At 42.7% G+C, this 20,438-nt stretch overlaps 1 protein-coding gene and 1 long non-coding RNA gene across 7 annotated transcripts in view; one reads left to right on the forward strand and one right to left on the reverse strand.

The window, feature by feature from the left end:
- Window positions 1–7,181: 7,181 nt before the first annotated feature.
- Window positions 7,182–11,423, reverse strand: LOC134484960 (uncharacterized). Its single transcript, XR_010062791.1, has 2 exons — window positions 10,772–11,423; window positions 7,182–8,895 (listed from the first exon to the last, which is right to left on the reverse strand). It is a non-coding gene; the product is annotated as an uncharacterized LOC134484960 (long non-coding RNA).
- Window positions 11,424–11,612: 189 nt separating this feature from the next.
- Hbs1l (HBS1-like translational GTPase) overlaps window positions 11,613–20,438 on the forward strand; it is a 77,513-nt gene continuing 68,687 nt past the window's right edge. For 5 of the 6 annotated variants that reach the window (XM_063285773.1, XM_039106903.2, XM_063285777.1 and 2 more), the window contains exons 1-2: window positions 11,613–11,746; window positions 14,849–14,914. In XM_063285773.1, the coding sequence (XP_063141843.1) occupies window positions 11,704–11,746; window positions 14,849–14,914 (109 nt within the window). In that variant the 5' untranslated portion in view covers window positions 11,613–11,703. The remainder of the gene's footprint in view (window positions 11,747–14,848; window positions 14,915–20,438) is intronic. The other variant, NM_001011934.1, reaches the window with a different exon arrangement.

Below are 20,438 nucleotides of genomic sequence, written 5' to 3' on the forward strand. Positions count from 1 at the left end.
AGTCATGGGATGTCCCAGGGTTGGCAGGAGGAGGCGTCTCTAGGTAAGTGAGTGTTCCCATCTTTCAGTGCAGGAGTACGAGCATCACGGGGTGGAAACATTCTGGATAGGATACGCTGAATGGTCAACATAGAAAGAGATTCTCCGCCACAGTGCCGATTGGAAATCGTAAGACTCATTGCTGCCAGAGTTCTGCGGCAGAAGGACTGGGGGCTCACTAGGTCTGTCTGTCTGTCTGTCTGACTGTCTATCATCTGTCTGTCTATCTATCTATCATCTATTATCTATCTTTCTATCTGTCATCTATATCTATCTATCAATCATCTATTTTTCTATCTTTCTATCTATCTATCATCTATCATCTATTTATCTATCTTCCTATCTATCTATCAATCAATCATCTATTTAACTATCTATCATCTGTCATCTATATTTATCTATTTCCACCTATAATCTCTCTTTCTTTTCATTACATTTTATTTTGTTATTTTTATTGTATCATATGTATTTATCTATATTTCTATTTCTATCTACTTATTTATATTTCGATGTGGATATAAACCTTTCATTTACCCCAGTGTAGTAATATATCTCTTAACTAGGTTCAGAAACAATTCTTCCCTGGCTAACTCTAAAATCAAAAGTTGTGAAATAAGGAGAGGTTTTTTTGTTGTTGTTGTTTTATTTTTATGAAAAAGGATAGAAAAGTCTAACTAGATTGGCTGCTTCCTCGAGAGAAATGGAAATGAAAAGCAAAGTCTTCGAAATGATTCCTCTCACACGCGTAACATCAGTACCGAGTGACCTCATTCTCCTGTGACTGTTTGGGGAGAGTTTGCCAAATCTCCGGTCAGTTCTGAGATCACACTGCCGTGCGAATGACCTATGACCTGATTTCAAGATGAGCACTACTGTCATCCCAGCACACATTTCACACCGCACTCCTCTTAGGACAATCGAGTCAGGGACCTGTGCAGAGGCGGAGAGGTTTCTCACGGACACGATCTTCCTCTTGCCTTTTCAGAGTTCCTCCAGGTTTCACGACACATTGACAGTACACGCCATCTGACTTTCAAAAGACGCAGAGCAAGACTGGGCAAGGAGGGGAAATTCCTCCAACAGCTCCCTGTTTTAAATGACTTCTCACAAGAGCGGAGGCCCTTTTACGCCTTTTAAACCCTACCTTTTATGTGTTAAATTTTTTGTTCACAAATTTTCTTTACTTTGTATTTTTTTTTCATGGGGTTTAAAAATGCCTTTTCCTTTGATTTTTTTCCCCCACTAATATTCTGTTGGTGACTTGAAATATTCTGCCCTGTGGATATAATTCTTTCTCATCGCTAAAGGACCTTGTGGGACCCTAAGTGATGTGTACACAGAAGGTGTTCACAATGACACCCACAAGTAGGCGGATTAGACACCTAGAATTTGGGTATACACTAACAAGGGGATATGCACCCGGTATGGATTCTGACCAGGACAGAACACAAATTTACATTCCAGCTTTCACTGAAGTACTCTTTTTAGAAAGAATATCACATTTGTGTAGAGAAGATCTCTTTACCCCGAGTAGCAGCAGCTGAGCTTTCCAGATGGAGAAGGCTAGTGTGGCAAACTTGTAGTTCAGGAGCATGTGTCAAGAGATGACTTGCGCCTAGAAGTGTGAGACCAGTAAAGGTCACACAGCAAGATGGAGAGAGAGAGAGAGAGAGAGAGAGAGAGAGAGAGAGAGAGAGAGAGAGAGAGTTGATAGAATCGAGATGGATTAGATACATCCTGGAGCTCTTGGAAGTGGTTTTGTCTTGCCTTAACCTCCTTTGTCCAAGGTTCCTTACCAAATCCCTCACTTGCTATGGCACGGAAGTGATGTTGAGCGCTAGGCAGGAGGCGGTGTGGTCCCTGGCTGTGGACTGATTATCGGTGATGGAGGAAGGTTCTCTGAGTGTCACACACTGCCTCAGAGAGCTGAGAAAGCAACGAGAACCATCATTATACCTACAGAAACAGCATATAGCTCAAGGGCCTTGGAGGGGACTTCAGCACCAAGCACCAGCCCAGAACTGACAAGGTTTATCTTACCACCATGGAAATCAGGGAGGCAGGGAACAGGGAACATGTACATTGCTGGGACACTCTTATGAGTGTCATTAGCGATGACGTCATTAGCCAAGGAAGGCATCCTAGCTCCCACCCTTTCATCCTGAGGGATGATAACAAAGACAAGTGATGGAGACTGGCACACAGCCCTATGGTTGGCAAAGGGAAGCATGGGCTGTGTGACTTAGATGGCCCATAACCACTTCAGTCAATGGTCACTGTGCAGGGCAGGTCCCCTCTGCTCCAAGTTACAGAAACTACTCATTTCACTTATGCCCGTAGCAGACACTGTACCTTCAAATGGACTGAGTAATCATTACGCTTTCTTGAAAAGGACTTTAAATTTTTTTTTTAAAAAAAAAAGTGTTAATAACTAACCAACACACCCAAGTTACTCAGTTAAGTATGCAGTTTTAAAAGTAATTTTTGTTATATGTATAGGGCTGTGTAACCTCTACTGCGACACTTTTAGAATGTTTCCATCAGCCCTGGAACAGCCTCTACTGCTTTAGCTGTCTCTCTCTATCCCTGCCCACCCTTGAATGCCACCCTTGCCCGGTCTCTCCAGCCCTGAATTGGGCTGGTGTACTTTGTATCATGTAAGAAACAAAGTCTCGATGGAACCAAGCAATGTGTGGTCTTTGTTAACCCACTTCCTTCTCTTAGTGTATTGGTTTTGAGGTTCATCCACATTACAACGTATCCTCATAACTTTACTCCTTTTCCCTACCCAATGCTAGAGTCTACTGTATGAATAGCCACCATTTTATGTATTTAGTGGTCAGATAATGGAGGTTTTAAACCTGCTTTTTGACTCCTGTGAATAAAGCTTCTATGGATATTGGTGTGAAACTTCTATGTGGACATACATTTTCATTTCTTGAGGATGTACATGTAAAACTCTTTTCCCCACTAAGTCCAGCCCACTTGATTTGAAAATTTTCACATGCCACAGATTTATGTGAAAGCATCCCTCAGGGTGGATCTTGTTAGTGCCAACCTGGAATTCCAGCACATTACCGTGAGACACTAACAGTGGAATAGCCTCTATTCACTTTCTTATTCTTTTCAAATAGTTTCTTTTCCCAGAGTCCTGTTTATATTAATGTTTCTAGGTTCTAATTTTAATATTTTACAAAGCATACTTATTTACATGTCATACACACTTTCAAGAGTCACTACTCAGAGCGTTTTAGTTAATTTAGTCCAGTTTTGTATCAGTCATTGTGATAGCTGCTAGAGGGACAATGATCTGATGACTGTCCCTGTCTCTGAGGAACTCTTGTCCAGCGAGGAGGTTGACTGGGGCAAAGGCAGAGTTAGAGTATCTCTCATATGCACTCTAACGCAATCGGAGAGTATTTGGAGGGCATAGAAGGGATGTTCTTATTCTCAAGGCACATGTTACACTATGCATGACCCTGGTGACATTACCCCGAGTAATAAAAGAGGACATGATAAGTCTAGCCTGAAGGAACAATATGTCCTACTGCCCTGGGGCAGAGGACATAACCAGACTTGAAACCTTAAAAGTAGGATCTGCGACCTGCAGTGCCACTGACTGGGTAACAGAGCAGGTGAGGTGAGAAGCCAGGCAGGGTTGAAATCATCGTGGAAATCCTGTCTTTGTAGGGGTTTGGGCTTGAAATGCTTCCACTGAAAGATTTTAATCGGGAGGATTAAAATTCTTACTAGAGCATTTAGAACGACACGAACTTTTGAAAAGTGAGTCTTGTAAAGAACTTGTGAAGTAGCTTTACTATTATGTTTCCTGATAACATGATTGACAGCTAGACAGCATGGGCGGGGTCTTGAAAGAGGGACCGTAGAAGGCTGCGCGCAGGTGCTAACTGCTGTGCTGGCATTCCCCTGCAAACGCCCGTCTGCGTGTCTCCGTATGGAACTCGGAGTTCTGTTTTGTCCTTGCGGGGATCATACCGCTTGATAAGTCCATGACTCACACTGTCCCCCTTCCACCCTCTTACTACATTCTGTATTTGCTCCACAATACCACAAAGAAATGAGAAAAAACCCCCGGAGTCTTCTTTGAAGAGATCCACACATCGCTGTGTTTGTTTAGGTGTGCGGTCAGCGCTTCTGTCAAACGCAGATCCCCTGCGTGGTCTTTTGGGGGTGAGAACTGCACCTTTTGAAGATCTATTCACAGACTCTTGCAACATTCTGCCTTTTAAAAATATAAAAGGAAAAGAGAAAACGTTGTTAGAAAACCAGTAGCATAAGGAACAGGAGGAGAAATTCCACGGAGGATAAAAATATCATTAGCTTTACAGGCGTTTGTCAACCATAGCAAAGATGAATGGATTTTAGTTACTGTGTAATTACAAGTCCTAAAATAATCTGCAATGGACAATAAAAGACTTGAAGGATGTAGGCCAGTGTCTCTGTCTCTGTCTCAGTCTCTCTCTCTCTCGGTGTGTGTGTGTGTGTGTGTGTGTGTGTGTGTGTGTGTGTGTGTGATATGTGCATATGTGTGTCTGGGTGTCTGAATTCAGGTGTATACATGTGAGTATCTGTTCACACTGGGGAGTCAGAGGCTGGATTTGGGTGTCTTTTTCAATTGCTCTCCACCCTATTTCTGAGACAGGAGCTCTCAAGGAATCTGGAACTTACCAATTTAGTTAGACTAACTGGCCAGGCTGCTCCAGGGGTCCTCTCTCCACCTGCCCAATGCTGGGATCATAGATACCTGTCTCACCAGACTTTTAATGTGGGTGCAGGGCGCCTGAACTCAGGTCCTCCTGGTTGCACAGCAAGTCCTTTACAGACTTAGGCTAACTCCCTAGGCCCAAGACTCAGGGCATTTGATAGTTTGTAGTGCAGGCTAAACATCCCTACACGTTTGATTATAAATCTCTAGAACTCTTGAGATCTATCATGTTCAATGTCACAGTTATTAATTACCGTCCCTCCACTTCCTTTCCAATAATCAAAATCAATCCCATCTCACTGTAATAATTACAGATAACAGAAATCACTGTAATTCATGAAAAAGCATAAGGGTATTTAAGTGCCTGGCAAGCGTAGGATTATTTCAGCCATAACAAAGCCATTTTAATTTAAATAATGGATAATGGCTGCTCACCTCAGAGCAGAAAAAAGCAGCACACTGTAATATGATGTAGGCTGTTACTTGACTTAAGGTTTATTTGCATATCCAAAATTGTATGCTAGGAGTCACAAGCAAAGTATTTAAAATAAATGCATACTTGAAATAGGTAAAAAACACATGTATGCATAATTCATCAGACGGGAAAATTTTACTTAGGTTTTTTTTTTTTTTTTACATTTTCTTTAGTTTTTGCACTCTACACTTATGAACTTACCTTGGGTATAACTTATGTGACACAGGGTTCATAAGCCTTAGATGTCTAGCATAATACAATTTACAGACCTGTAAGACCATTTAACTCACTCATAGTCGTGTACAGAGCACGTCAGACTCCAATATAACTAACTATACATTTATGTATTTATTGTTGAGACTGCTTCCAAGTTGTAATCCCCCTGCTTGAGCTTCCTGAGTGCTGGGGTTGCAAGAGTGTGTGACCACACACGACTCCACAGAGCTCTGTTTAGTTCTTTCTCCCCAGCTTTATTCACATTGATCTGAAATATTCCAATAATCTGTTTCCTGCCTCAGTAAAAGAGTTTGGCTTGTTCTGCAAGGCTCTACAGGGATCCAATGCCTGGGTCCTTGTTCATAACGTCTCTGAGACTTGTTCAGTGTCGCCCTGTTTGTATATGTACAGACTCTGTGTAGACAATGTAACTCATCCAGCGCCATTCTTTGTTGTAGGTTGATGTCCATTTGCAGGTGAGGGCTGGCACAGGTTAGGCCAAGGTCGTGATTGGACAGTAAAAAAAATGAGGCAGGGATGAAATTTTTGTAAGGCAGGAGAGAAGGGAAAGGAAGGAGAATCAAGATGGAGACAGAGAAGGACGATCCAGATCTGGGTGGTCTTGAATTGCCAAGGTAGTTGGGTTGGATCTCTGTAGGCAAAATTATCTTATCCTCATCAATTGGTTGTGAGTTCATTGTGAGGATGTACTGTGGATTGAGAACTTAACATATAAATCTGATTGATTAATTACAGTTTATTGAGTCATGATTTCACTCGATTGTTGGGAATGTGTATGTGTGTGCATACAGGCCAAAGCTGAGATCTATGTCGTGTGTATTCTTTAGTTGCTTTTTGTCTTAGTTTTTGTGACAGGGACTCTCACTGAAGCTGGAGCTTGCCTGCTGAGCTGGCTGGGCTCCAAGGATTGCCCCCCTCTCCCCAATCTCTGTCTTCAGTCCTGAGAGTACAGATGCACATTGCAGCTGCTGTCTGGGTTTTTATGTGTGTTCTGGGGCTCCAAATACTTTGTTTTGGGTCATCTTCCCGGCCCCAGAAATTACATTTAAATCACAAAACTTAAGTTACAGGAATCTGATTGTTAACCTTCCCAGGTGGAAGCTGAATGGTAGAGTGTACTTACCCAAAATGCTCAAGACCCTGAGTTCAATCCCCGTCACAGAACCGAACAAACATATTCAGAATACGATTCGTAATTTCCATCACAATTGTTGGCATTTTGTCTGCCCCACAGTTACCTGGCAACAGCCAGGTATACCTGACTCACTGTAAAAGGGGCTGCTGGCCTCCTTCCCACTCTCTTGCTTTGTCTTCTCACTCCTTCCCCTTCTCTACCCATTCCCCTCCCCCCTCTCCACATGTTCATGGCCAGCCTCTACTCCACCCCCCCTCGTCTCTCCTACCCTCTTAACTCCCCTCCCCTAAATAAACTCTATTCTATACTATACCATCACGTTGTTAGTTCCTCAGGAGGAAGAGATGCCTCATCATGGGCTCTCGGAGGCACCCTGTCCCCCAAACATATTCCTTCTCCCCTTATCTTTTTCTAAAACACAACATTTGGTGCTGTAAACAGCCATGTTTCAAGAAATGGACTGTGCTCTAAATCTTCACTATACACAAAGTGAAAGACCCCTGGAGCCGGGAGACTCTCACTCAAGTCTTGGGATGATGCGACCCCCCAAGAACTCACGAGAAACCGTCTTTGCTGTAATCATATGAGGTTTATTGATAGGAACCAGTGCACTGGGGTTGAGACTCGTATCCCACGCAGGAGTAGAGGAGTTCGACCCCGAGTAGCTGGGAGAAGGGGTATTTAAAGGAAGAAACCACAACCCAAGCGGGTAGGGATGGCGTCATTGGAAAATGTCGAGAATACCAGTGAAAGATCACACGGAGAAGCATTTTGTTTCTCAAGATTGTTTTCAAGATTGTAATCTAACTTTATGGTCAGCTAGTTCCTGGGAGAAGCTTTCTATTATCTTACTAGGTCGGGATCACGTACTTAAGGGCCGATCTTGCCTTTACACCTAGTTCCTTATAGAGAGCAGGCTCAAGAAATGTGACTTTTTACCTATTGACTGACAGAGAGCAGGGTCTGGAATTTGAGATATTTAGGGCTTCCTAGGGGTGAGATAGCATTTTAGCATTTCTAAACTTCTGACTTCTTGGCTGCATTTTTTCATTCTTTCAAAAGCTCAACTGAAAATGCATCAGGAGCCTAAATTTAACACCTGACATGGTAAACCGTAAAAGCTGGAAGAAAACGTGTGTGACTTTTGTTCTGGTAAAGATTTCTTAGATGGGAAATCATTAGCATCATTCATGAAAGCCCAAAAATGAATAAACGGGATTTCGACAAAACAAAAAAAATGTTAAAAAAGACACTATTAAAAGAATAAAAATGGTTGAAGATGCTCAGTGGTACAGTGCTTGTCTAGAACCCTCAAGACCCCACGTTTCATCTCCTACCCTACAAGAAGAACTGCAGCCATCAGTCACACACTGGGAGAAATGTTGCCAAATTATACATCGCAATTATACAAAGGAATTGTATTATGAATATCAAAAATATTGAGGTAAGAAGGCAAACGCCTCATTAGGAAGCACTGAACAAGTCAGACACTTTCTGAGAGCTCATCAGAAAATCAAGTGTCTTCAGACAGTGAGACGTTTTGGAAGGCTGATGCAGGACCACCACTCAGGGATGTGTAGAACTGTTCAACCGCTTTGCCAACTGCCGGGCACTTCCTGTCTTTTTCCTTTTATGGTGCTGGGCACAGTCACAGTGCTTTTGTGCACATGAGGCAAGGGTTCTACCATTGAACTATATCCTCAGCACTGCTAAAAGGTAAATGACAATCACCCTGTCTAATCATTTCGTGGTCTAGTATTTATTCAGGGAATAGAGAGGTTATTTTCACAGAAGAATTTGTAATGAGTACTCATAGCAGTAATTTGTAGTAGTCAACACTGGAAATAACCAATGTGGGTTTCAATAGATTAATGGAAGTAATCCAAATCATGGTGTCTCCATGCTTTTTTTCCTGGGGCATCCCTCGACAAGACAGCTAAAGGGCGTGGAGATAAACCACTTTGGGGACAGTTTCAGGGAACACATCTGCTTTGAGCATGAGCAGAAGCCTGTGGCCTGTGACTGGCTGGCACATTACCTTGGACTGAATAGTGAGCGCTCACACCCCCAGGGTCTCTATGCAGAAGACACACACAAAGGAGACATGGAGAGTTCAGGCTCTTCAAGGACAGCTACCAGCTTCTTCATGCTACTTGAGAGCCCCATGTTCTGACTTCGGGAGTGTGGTGCGTCATGCTTCTTATTTAGAATTGCAGTCCGCCAAGTAGGCTGGCCGTCAGGTCATGCTGGCATTTCCTCCAACGTTCCTACATGGAATTCTTTCTGAGAGAAAAAGGAATGAGCTGTTGATTCAAGGACCAATGTGGCTGAACCTCAAAATAGTTGAGTAAATGAAGATATAAGAAAGAACACACACTGTCATGTTTTGTCTACGTGAAGGTTTAAAAAAATACAAATGGAGTTTTAGTGACAGAAAGCTGATCTGCTGTTGCGGAAGGCCGTGTTAGGGAGCCACAGAGAGCAGGAGGATGCCAGGACCTTTTCACATTCTTATATTCTGCATATAAATGCTTGAGAGTCTGCATATGTTGCCTTCGTTGGGTTGGAGGCGTTGCTGGTGTTTACATATGTGCAAACATCCCAGATTGTAGACTTAGAGCATGTCCCGTTGTGGTTTTCAAAGTCACTCCAGTATCACTATCAATAGGTACTTTTCGAGTTTCATCTTTTGCTGTGTGTCTTAGTTAGGGTTTTATAGCTGCAGCAAAAAACCAGGACCAAAAAGCAAGTTGGGGAAAAAGGGTGATTCAGCTTACACTCCCACGTTGCTGATCATCACCAAAAGAGAGTCAGGAGCTGATGCAGAGGCCATGGAGGGTGCCTCTTTCTGACTTGTTTTCCCTGACTTGCTCAGCTTGCCCAGGGATAGCACCACCCACAATGGGCTGGACTCTCACCATAGTTGAGAAAATGTCTTATAGCTGGATCTCATGGAGACATTTCCTCAACTGAGGATCCTTTCTCTTTGATGACTCTGATATGAAACCAGCCAGTACAGTGACTGATAAAAAGCAACTGGTAGGAGGAAAGGGTTTATTGGGCTTACACTTCCAAGTTATAATCCATCACTGAGGGACGTCAGGGCAGAAAGCAAAGCAGAAATGGAAGCCGAGACCGTAGAAGAAACGGCTTACAGGCCCACTCTTCTGCTCATGCTCGGCTAGCTTTCCCTTGCAGGCCCACTCTTCCGCTCATGCTCGGCTAGCTTTCCCTTACAGGCCCACTCTTCTGCTCATGCTCGGCTAGCTTTCCCTTGCAGGCCCACTCTTCCGCTCATGCTCTTACGTCCCAGGCCTGCCTACTAAGGAGGCTATAGAGTAGCCTGGAACCTCTTGTGTCAATTGTCAATCAAGACAGTGCCTCATAGGACAATCTGATAAGGCGACTTCCAGGTGACTCTGTTATGTCAACTTGCCACTGAAACTAGCACGTGTAAATAATAGACTATTTTCATGAGTCAATACAAAATGAACTGGTGCACAGACCCAAATTATGCATCATGTCTGAGGCAGGATTGTTTTCTTGTTCACCAAACTCGTTAAGTGGTCGATTTATAACTCATTTACTGCAAGAGCAGCGTCAGTGACTTTTAATTAGCAGCGTTCACGATTACAGTGGGATAGAAGCTGCCCTTTGTTTTTAAGTTTTATGTATATGAAGCTGAGACAGGGGCTCAAATAGTGCTGGTTGGCTGTCTGGTCCCTGTGTAGCCAAGGGTGACCTTGAACTCCTGATCCACCTGCCTCTATCTACCAGGATTAAAGGAGTGAGCCACCAGGTGGAGCACATTTGATATGTTTTAGCACTTAATGTTCAGTGCTAAGTCCTCTTACATGGGCAAATATTATTTATGAGTTTGATAATGTGTAAGATAATATCTTCACTTACAAACAGATAGGCTGCAATGTGGAAATTACTTAAAAGTGTAAAACAAAACACTTAAAAATCATATAAAATTAGCATCTACTTTTTTTTGTCCATAAAATTTTGCCTTGGAGTCATAGGAAACAAAGATAGTTAAGAACAACCATTGGGTAATCAGAACTCAAATCTGAGCCATTTACAAATATGAATTTAATGTGTTATTTTTCATTGTTGTGGATAAGAAAAGCTGAGTAAGGCAGAATTTGACACTTACCTTTGATACAAGGTCTTGGCATTGAAAACACAAGCTACAACAAAGTGGTTTGCTCAGTATGATAATAAGGTTGATGTTTTCTTTTACACAGCATTATTAGCCTTATGTTGTACAAAACGAGGATGTTTAATAACAGGTTATAGATTTATGTGTTACTATTACATCATAAGCACCCAAGGCTAGTTCTGTGTCTGAAAAACTGTACTAAACACCCTTAGCAAGTTCACATGTTTGTGTATTCAATCAATGCCTAAGGCTTCCTTCTTAATTAATCCGTGCTAATGAAATATTTTACAAAGCTAAGGTCAGACAGTTGCTTACCAGAGCTGTTAATGAATTTAATATGGAGCCCATACCTGAACCCATGAGTTACATGCAAAGAATATTGACCCAGTATGGCTACATTTCCAACTTAAAATTACTCGTTTAAAAAGTCTCCCTCTCCAGCTTGGACTAATTATTATGCCAAAGTTACACGTTTGTTGACTGCCTATCGTGTTCACTAAGGCTTAAAAGCTGAAATAAAGTCCTTGCTTTAATGAGCGAAATAGGCAGCTTTTCTGATGATCAAAAACCAAAGTTGGGAAATAATTCTAAAAACCGGTGTAGGTCAAAGATTCCAGTTCAACAGCGCGGTGGTTTCTAGATTTCTGGCCGGTTAAGTCCACGTCAGTCAACTCGTTGTGGGCGGGACCTCACGCCACCGGGCAGCTCGCGAGAGCGCATGCGTCCCCGGGGCGCTGGCCGAGACACGGAGAGCAAGCCGTCGCGCAGTGCGCAGGTATGACGTTGCGCATGCGCGGACGCTCGGCGCAGAGGCCTGGCGGAAGGCAAGATGGCGCGGCAGAGGTTTCCCTCCTGCGGTCCGCGTCTCGTCGGTGTCTGAGCGGAGTTCTTCTGGAAGGGACGGCGGCAGACGCCCTCAATGCGCGATGGCCCGGCATCGGAACGTCCGGGGCTATAACTATGATGAAGGTGGGTGGCAGGGCCGCGCTGGCCGTCATCTTAGATCTTCCAGCTGCCGCCCTGGCCGCTCTTACGTCCGCCTGGATTCGAGCTTGGATCCCGGAGTCACGTTCGCATTGGTGTCTACGGTTTGGGGGGACCAGGCGGAGGATAGGACCTGCGAGCCCCGGGGAGGAAGCCGGCGTGTTGTCTGTCTTCTGACTGAGCAGGTTTACGGACGGGGCAAGAGTGTAGCATCTCCAGGGCCCACTGGTGTGGCGAGGTCGGGATCCGATGTTGTTCGCATCCGAGCATCACCTCCTCTTTCCTTGTTTCATTCAGGGACCCCCCACTTCTGTTTCTGACTTCTGTTTCATAAGCCCTCCTTCAGACGTAACCATAAGGCGTTACTTAGTTATTAAAACAGGCTGGCTTAGCGCTTACCTGCAGCCGGCCTGCTACAAACGTCAGATTCATTTAGGGTTTGTTTTTTTTTTCCCCCCGCGTCCGTGCGTTTTGACTGCAGAACTTAACCCCTTCCGAATTTTTCAAAGAATTTCAAAACTGGCGACGTGAGAAACAGAAAAGAGTCTTGTTTAAAAGGGTCAAGAAATTAGGTCGATTTGCTGGTCTTCAGGTGTATACACACTCAGTTATTGGCTGATAATGCTTAATGTACATTTATTTTTAAAAGGAAATGGAAAACAACACTAGCGGGGAGGTCGTGAGAAAGGGACTCGCAATTTGCTTTTTTTTTTTTTAATGAAAAATGTATATGAATGCACTCTACGAGTTGAAGTGGTTTTAGGAAAAATACATCATGCACTGAGTGGATAATAATAAGCATTATTAAGCATCATAGAAACTAAAAATAAACACAAATGTAAACTAATGCAAAAATCCTAGACCTGCTGCTTTTTAAAACGGAGAATATGTAATGTTTTAAGAAGATGGTTGTTATTAACCCCCTTTGGCAGGAGTGCGGGTGGTGGTGGGTGGGGTGGTGGGGTAGGGTTGTGAGTTTCAACATCTGCAACAGGTTTTGGCATCTAACACTCTGGGCTGCATTTGCAGACTTGGACCCAGTCTGCCTGGAATATCTTCCTTGGCAGACATTCATTGTAAGAATATGTAGTGACTGTATAAAATGCCCCGGTGGACCACTACCACAAAGAAATGACTTTAGACTGGAAGACGTTTTGTAGCTGTGAATTAAGGAACGTTTGTTAATTTCTTTCCTTATCCAGTGATGATTGTCAACTTAAGGGGTTGGGGATTTAGCTCAGTGGTAGAGCACTTGCCTAACAAGCGCAAGGCCCTGGGTTCGGTCCCCAGCTCCAGGAAAAAAAAAAAAAATTAAGAGTACTCCTTAACATATTGACTGTTTTAAAGTAACAGCTGGTTAAAGCCTGAGAGCTTCCACACAGTGTCATGACAGTAACATAGGAAGGGTGTGAAAGAGAGGGTGTAAATTAGAAGGGCTTGGGATTCCTTGTGTCCTCTGAGCCCTTCTTACCTCGGCCAGCTGAGGTCAGGTTTTATTTCTTTGTAACAATCGGTGACATCATAACGGAGCCTAGCCTGTCCTGGGATGGTCCTCCCTTCCTGTTTACAAAAGTTCAATTTATTTTCAGTTTTCTTCTTCCCAGTTAGGCTTCCCCTTAGGCTTTCAATAATTAAAACTTCACCGAAGTATTCTAATCATTATAGTTGGTCTATGGGCAAACACCTGTTGGTTCCTCTGTGTAACCCTGTGTTACTGTACTTTTCATGACTGCTTCCACCACTAGGTTTTTGTTTTGAGACAATTTCATGTAGCCCCTGTTGGACTTGTATTCAAGGTGTAGCCAAGGATGATGAATGAATGATCCTCCTGCCTCTGATCAGGTGACAGGCATGGACTGGCAGGCCCGGTTTATACAGTACTGGCGTTGGGACCTAGGACTGTGCACAGTAGTTCAGTAAATAGTTCAGCCTTAGGTGTAGTAAATCCCTCCAATGTTTTGTTGAATAAGTGAAGCACTTTTAGGGAAACATCAGGAAGAGTTCTCTTCATATTTATATTTTGTCTTGCTTGAAGCCAACCAAACTAGCAGAAGTGATTTGTAATGTCTAAAGATTGTGAGTGAAATTTTAAATTTGAGGTTACATTCTGATTTCACTTAATCTTACTTTTTTTTTTAATCCAGTTTTAAAGCAGTCATACAACTTTCCTTTGCCACAGCATTAGGTCTTGGCCTTTAAGCATGGTTTTCCTGATGCCTGCTTGCCCTAGAAAACTGGCCTCCTCCCTCCTTTAGAATTGGTTTGAATGTTTTCTTCCTGGGGAATTTCACGTTTCGCTCACATGTGTTCCCAGCTTGCTCAGTATTTCCTCATGCTGCCTAATTGTCATGGAATTTGTCATCACTCTATTCTGGTTTGTTAGAGCTCTGGCATTAAGAGAGCTGGGAATGTATGCACACTTCCAATGTCTAAAAAATGTCTCCATAGTAGGCCCTGGTATAAAATTATATGTGTTCCTTGCAGTTTTAAAGCAGTTTGATTTGTTAACCTGTAAACACACTAATTTAGTGGCCTATGTATGCCAGAAAGGAACTGTTATTTCTCATTTATTGAAACCTGTTGTACTTGGAAGACAAGAAATTAGAGGTGGCTGTTGGAAGGTTAAGGTGGCAGGAAGACTTCAGGGAGCTTACCTAGAAAAAGAAGCAACCTTAGGAAAAATCTCAACAAAGAACATATTCATTGAGGTCAGTTAGTGATCACCAAAGTTAGGCATCCTGGTTCCCCACAAAGAATGTCCGTATGGTTGATGTATTTACCCTGTGCTTACTGGTTCTATAAAGATGCGTGGCTGGAGGGGAGGAGGGAGGTAATGTGAGAAAATTAAATAAAGCCCACTTAACTTAAAAGCATAAGACATAGGTATGTCTTTTAAGTATAAATTGTCAGTGACGTAGACTGTTAATGCATGCCTTCTCTGTGGGAAGAGCTCTTAGAATTTATGGAAAGGTGGACATTTCAGCATCCTTCAAAGTTGGTATGTTAACTTACTTTGTAGGTAATTCAGATGTTTCTTCACTAATACACAAGGCTGATTGGGCTTGTAACAGAGTTTTTCCTTTTTAGATTTTGAAGATGATGACTTGTACGGCCAGTCTGTGGAGGATGACTATTGCATCTCACCATCAACAGGTAAGTGTTAAAAAATGGTTTCTTTGATTTCGCTGTCTACAATGTCAACAAAGTATAATTGTCATCCTGGACCAGAATGTTCATGAGACTGTAATATGTAATGTTGAAAAAGATATGTATATGTGTGTATGTCTTTATATATGCACATGTTAATATTTAAAGTTTTTATAATGGATTATTTGAAAACAAAAAATAGATGTTATATAGGCCAGGGTGGCCTTGAACTCCTGGTGGTCCTCCAGCTTTAGTCATACTTGGATGGACTGTAAGTAAATATGCCCCACCAAGTTCACCTGCAAGACTTTCTTTACTCATGAATAGTTTTTGTTTTCTGCGAGCGTATGCGTGCGTGTGCGTGTGTGTGCGTGTGTGTGAGGGAGGGAGGGAGGGAGAGAGAGAGAGAGAGAGAGAGAGAGAGCGCGAGCGTGAGCGAGCGCTCACACCTGTGTGCATATGTCTTGTTTGCCTTTGTTTAGGTGTATGCTTCTTCTGCACATACATGGGAGTGCACAGGGACCTCGGGAATCTTGTACCATTCTCCCTCTTAGTTCTTTATGCCAGGATTTCTCACTGAACTGTGATCTAAGATGGTGACCAGCAAGCTTCAGAGACCCTGTGTCTCTGCCATTCAAAGTGCTGTGGTTACAGACATGTACATGACTACACCTGATTTTGATGGGTATTAGGGATTGAATTCAGGCCTTCATGCTTTGTGCAGTAAGAGCTGAGATGTGTTAAGGAAAAATGAAGCAGTTTAAGAAAAGCCTTGGTGCCTTTGTTTTTCTAATAATCTCTGTAACATGTAGTTATATAAATTCACTAAAATACTTGATGATTAGTGAAATTCTTAGACCTCTGAAGGCAGGTAGTAATAAATTTTATATCAGGAATATTTTGAATATTAGACTGGCATCTGGGAACAATTTATTTAGGGAAAGAATAGTAATATTTAGACAGATTAGGGAGGCTCACAAGAGTTGAGGTCTACTAGGTGTGGTGGTATATGCCTTTCCTCCCAGGACTCAGGGGATCAGTCTGAAGCAGGCTGATCTCAGTGAGTTTAAGGCCACTTTGGTATATGTATATACAAATCAGGCCAGCCACAGCCACAGAGACCCTGTCTGTGTATACGTGCCCCCCCCCCCCCCCCCCGTGTGTGTGTGTGTGTGTGTGTGTGTGTGTGTTTTGAGATCTTCAGGGTTTGCTGAATATAGTTTGAAGTGGATTGTTCATACAGCAGAGTTTGCTCACAAATAGTACAAATTCAAGGTCTCTCTCTAGATAGGCAGCATTTACCTGGTGTGCTAACAGCACAAGTTATTCTTTCAGAAGTTGTTCTCCTGAGGGTTACACGTGTGGCCTGACTTACTTGATGGTTGGTCACAGACTTCCGTGTCTCTCTCATGGCTTGACTTCCATCTTGTATTGTTCACGTTCCTGACATCCTAGCTATGAGTTACTGTTGAACTTTTTGAAAATCTGTTGACATCACCACCCAGGAGGTAGTTAAATGCTTTCCCCTTTTTGATAAACTTACTTTTAACAAAAGCATGTAAATTTGAATTGTTTATTTTCTAGAACGTTTTCAGGGTGCTTAGTAGGCATGCGAGAGATCCAGGGTGTGACCACCATCGTCACCCTGACAGCAGTGACAAAAAGACCACTACCAAAAGCAATCTAGGGAAGGAAAGTGTGTGGCCCAGCCGTCGCACCAGAGTGGAAACTAGCCTGGCTTGAACTTCACTTGTACCACAGGCTAGCCTACAGTCTGGGAGTCCCTGCTTCAGTGTCCCTGATGTTGGGATCACTGGCCCGTGTGCCCTGTGCTTGGCCTAGGTTATTTTCTTCGTGTGCACTGTCAGGAAACTGGCAATGAGAAGTGAGAGCTTTGGACTAGTTCTGTTACTTAGAGCAGTAGCCTGCCGTGGCAGGGCAGCAGAATAGCTGCTGGGCCTTTCTGGCTGCTTTGTGAAGCAGACTCATCCTTGTTACTGGGTCATTGTTGGTATCTGTCCTATTTTTTTCCTTCATTGAAATTAATCAAATATCATGACCAAAAGCAACTTGGTAGGACAGGTTTGTGTAACAGAAATGCCCCAAGAGACATGCTCATGGGTCACTGTGCTGGTGACAGTTCCTCAGCTGGGGTTCCGTCTTCACAGCAGGATCAGGCACCACACTGTCCGCACACCCTTCAGAAGATACTTCTCCTTTGAGGATGAATGAACACATGATGTCGTGAGGAGCTCAGGGAATAACAGTCTCCCTTTTGATTCATTCAGGAGGTGAACATACTCTACTCATGGGCTAATGAAGCCTGTAATTGAGCTGCTTTACCAATCAATAGAGACCTCTCAACTTTAGCCATGGATGCATGCTTTTTTTTTTTTTTTATTGATTAAAAATTGTTTTTCTTTAAATGTAGCGCTTTAAAAATGTTCTTTACAAAGATTTTTTTCATACTGATTATTGAGTGAATGTCAGGACACTAACAGCAAAAGAACCAGGAAAAGCAACTTGAATAGTCTATTTTGTTCAATTAAAGTGAGTGGACGTAGCTTTTTGATATATTTGTTCTGAACCTTTACTCATCATTAATTTATGTGTAAGAAAAGCCCTATTTTTTTCTTTCACTATACAGTAGCTGTGTAAGGTCCTGTTCTCAGAGTTTGCTGCTGTAGTCTGATGGGTAGAGCATGATCCTGACTTAGGTCTGAGCATGCTTGCCAGGAAGGGTGAGTAGGGCTGGTACGCTGGGGCGTATGTAGGTAGAGCAATGGCTACTGAGTGATGTTGGTTTTGGGAGACTCACGGAATTCATGCACGTCACAGCATGAAATAATGGGTGGGACACAGGAACCAGTTATGAAAAGTCTTTGTCATTTGTGTCTGTGTCAGGTTTAACTGGAGATATCTGAGCAGGGAGGGGAGGTGACTGATGAGGTACAAACTAGACTGGCTGTCCTGGAACTCACTCTGTAGACCAGGCTGGTCTTGAGCTTGCCCCCCCCCCCCCCCCCCAAGCTGGCATTACCGATGTGCACTACTACTCCGAGCAGGACAGTGTCTTCAGCTCTCCTGCAGTAGGGAACAGCAGAGTGGCTGCTCAGTGCAGGTTTCTTTTTTAATTTGGACTTTGAGTTCAGCTTTGAGGTTTGGACTGCCCCTCGTCTTCTGCCACCTCTGTCCCCTTCCTAACCTCAGCCTCTATGGTCCCTTAATCTATTGACCTACGTGGTCAAACCACTAGCAAGGACTTCTGTAACTACGACCATAGTACAAGTCTGCAAGTGGACTTTGTTTTCTTTCCTTTTCTTTTGGTTTGGGAAGTAGGGACTATCCCCAGAAACAGAAGCTTCTAGTAGATGGTACAGGCACTTATAAGCTTTAACTTCCGCTTTGCTCTCTCTAGTGAAATTTGTTGAGGGAAGTGTCTAATTTTTCACCTCAGTCAGCATTGACCAGTCTTCAGTTTCTCGGGTTGCAGTACTAGTAGACACTTGGAGAATATACACAGTTAACGTTGAGCTAAGCAAAATACAGTTCACGAAAACCTGGAAAACTGTTGGAAATCTCTAGGTAGAAAACAGCACCATTTGTATTTTTAGGCTGACAGAGTGAATCTAAAATGCCAGGATTTTAAAGATTTACAGATCACTAGAAATAGACTGTCAATCTAAGTATTACTTGATGGGTCTAAGACATCTCTGGTCTGTGATTTTAACTGTGGAAAATTTATTCTTGGAGAATCTGAAACAGAATGTTTCTTCTGTAATAATTTTATTTCCTTGCCATAAGATGGGGAAGAATACACATATATGTCAATAATATGTGCATCCTTGAAATACTTTGTGGTGTTCAAAAATAAAATTAAGAATAATTACAGGGAAAATAAGATTAGGACATGTCTTTCAACCTGTGGATCACTCACAGAACCAGTAACCATCTTACTGGAAATGCTTGCACATTTGGAGAGGGATATTCGTCTCTAATAAAGAATATGGGTTCAGGACTTTTTACCTCTAAAGGGCAAATGCTTGATTGGAAGAGGTGTAAGGATGATGACTAATGGGTAATGTTGCAAAGGCAGCATTATATTAATGTGCATATTAAATATTCCTGGAACAAGGCTGTAGCTAAACTGAGAAAGAAGGCGTTGGTCAGTGTACCTACAGGTGCAGTAGAAATCAGACTTCCAAAGAACACTGACGTGTTGGGTGGCATTGTCTAGACTAAAGCATCTCTGCTGTGACACCCTCTTCACACCCTTTTCTACTAATTACTACACTTGCTTTTAGTTCTCAGTTTCCTTGCTTGTATTGACTTCTTGTTCAATCTTCCAATTTTTCTATGCTCTGACCTCCTTTATTGGAACTGCTTCAGTCTCCAGTGAGTACTTTGTTTCTCCAGTACTCATATGTTACTCATTTGGACTTTAAAACACAACAGTACAATTTTCTTCCGTCTTTCCTGCTAATCTATATGGTCATTGACTTATGGCCTTCTGATTTCTGGATATAGATATTACATATGAGCTGTAACTTCATATTTTCTGCATTATTAGTACATTTTGGAGGTAATTTCTCCTTCAGTTAATACCTCCCTGGGAGCTGCACACAAGTCCAATGTAGGAATTCTGTTCAGTGGGCTTAATATGTTCTTAGGAAAGTGAAATACTGTGAGGACCCTGTTCTGCGGTGCTGCGTTTGTGTTTCTGTCTTTAATGAATGGCTTAAGCCATGTATTAGAGTAACAAGTTTGTGTGTGTGCATGTGTCTGTGTGACTGACTGGTTTATTGTGCCTTTGTATGATTGAAAAATGAGTTGTTCAAAGTCTGAGGCCTGTTGAGGCGTGGAGAGATGATGGCTCAGCGGTTAAGCACACTACTATGGGGCACCACCCATCACCTCAGTTCCAGAGGATCCAATGCCCCTGCTGATGTGCAAGGGCACCTGCGAGGGCACGTAGCATGCTTGTGCTGCACAGATGCATACTGGAGCAGCATATTCATACATTCATAGTAAATAAAAACACGAACTGAATTTAATGCTTTCAGTAACTTTTTGGATTCTGTCAAAATTAGTGTTTCTTAGGTAGTAGAAGTTAAATGTTTGCTTCCCTGTGGAAATAATTGGAGTGCTTTCTTAAGTAAATGAGTTTGATGTGTGCTTTAAAATCTCAGTACCAAGAAAATAAAGGAGCATGATTGTGGGCAAGGATGAAACTAGATGAATGGAATGGTCTTGGAGATTAGGGGAAAGGAGGAGACCAGCAGGAGATTAGTAGATCCTTAGTCTGAGGATTTGGGTAGAATTTGGGTGGATTTATACCATCCTGGGACATGGCTAATTCATCACTCTTGCCAGACGTGGACAGCTGGCTGTGTGTGTGTATTTATTCATGCGAGTTTGTGCATGTCTGTCCATGTGCATGTTTGCCTGTGTGTGTATGTGAGGTGCACGCATGTGAATATGCAGATACTTGCACCCTATGTATGAGCATAAACAGGCCAGAGCAGGACAT

Source organism: Rattus norvegicus, chromosome 1 (genome assembly GCF_036323735.1).
Source record: "Rattus norvegicus strain BN/NHsdMcwi chromosome 1, GRCr8, whole genome shotgun sequence".
Taxonomy (NCBI): Eukaryota; Metazoa; Chordata; class Mammalia; order Rodentia; family Muridae; genus Rattus; species Rattus norvegicus.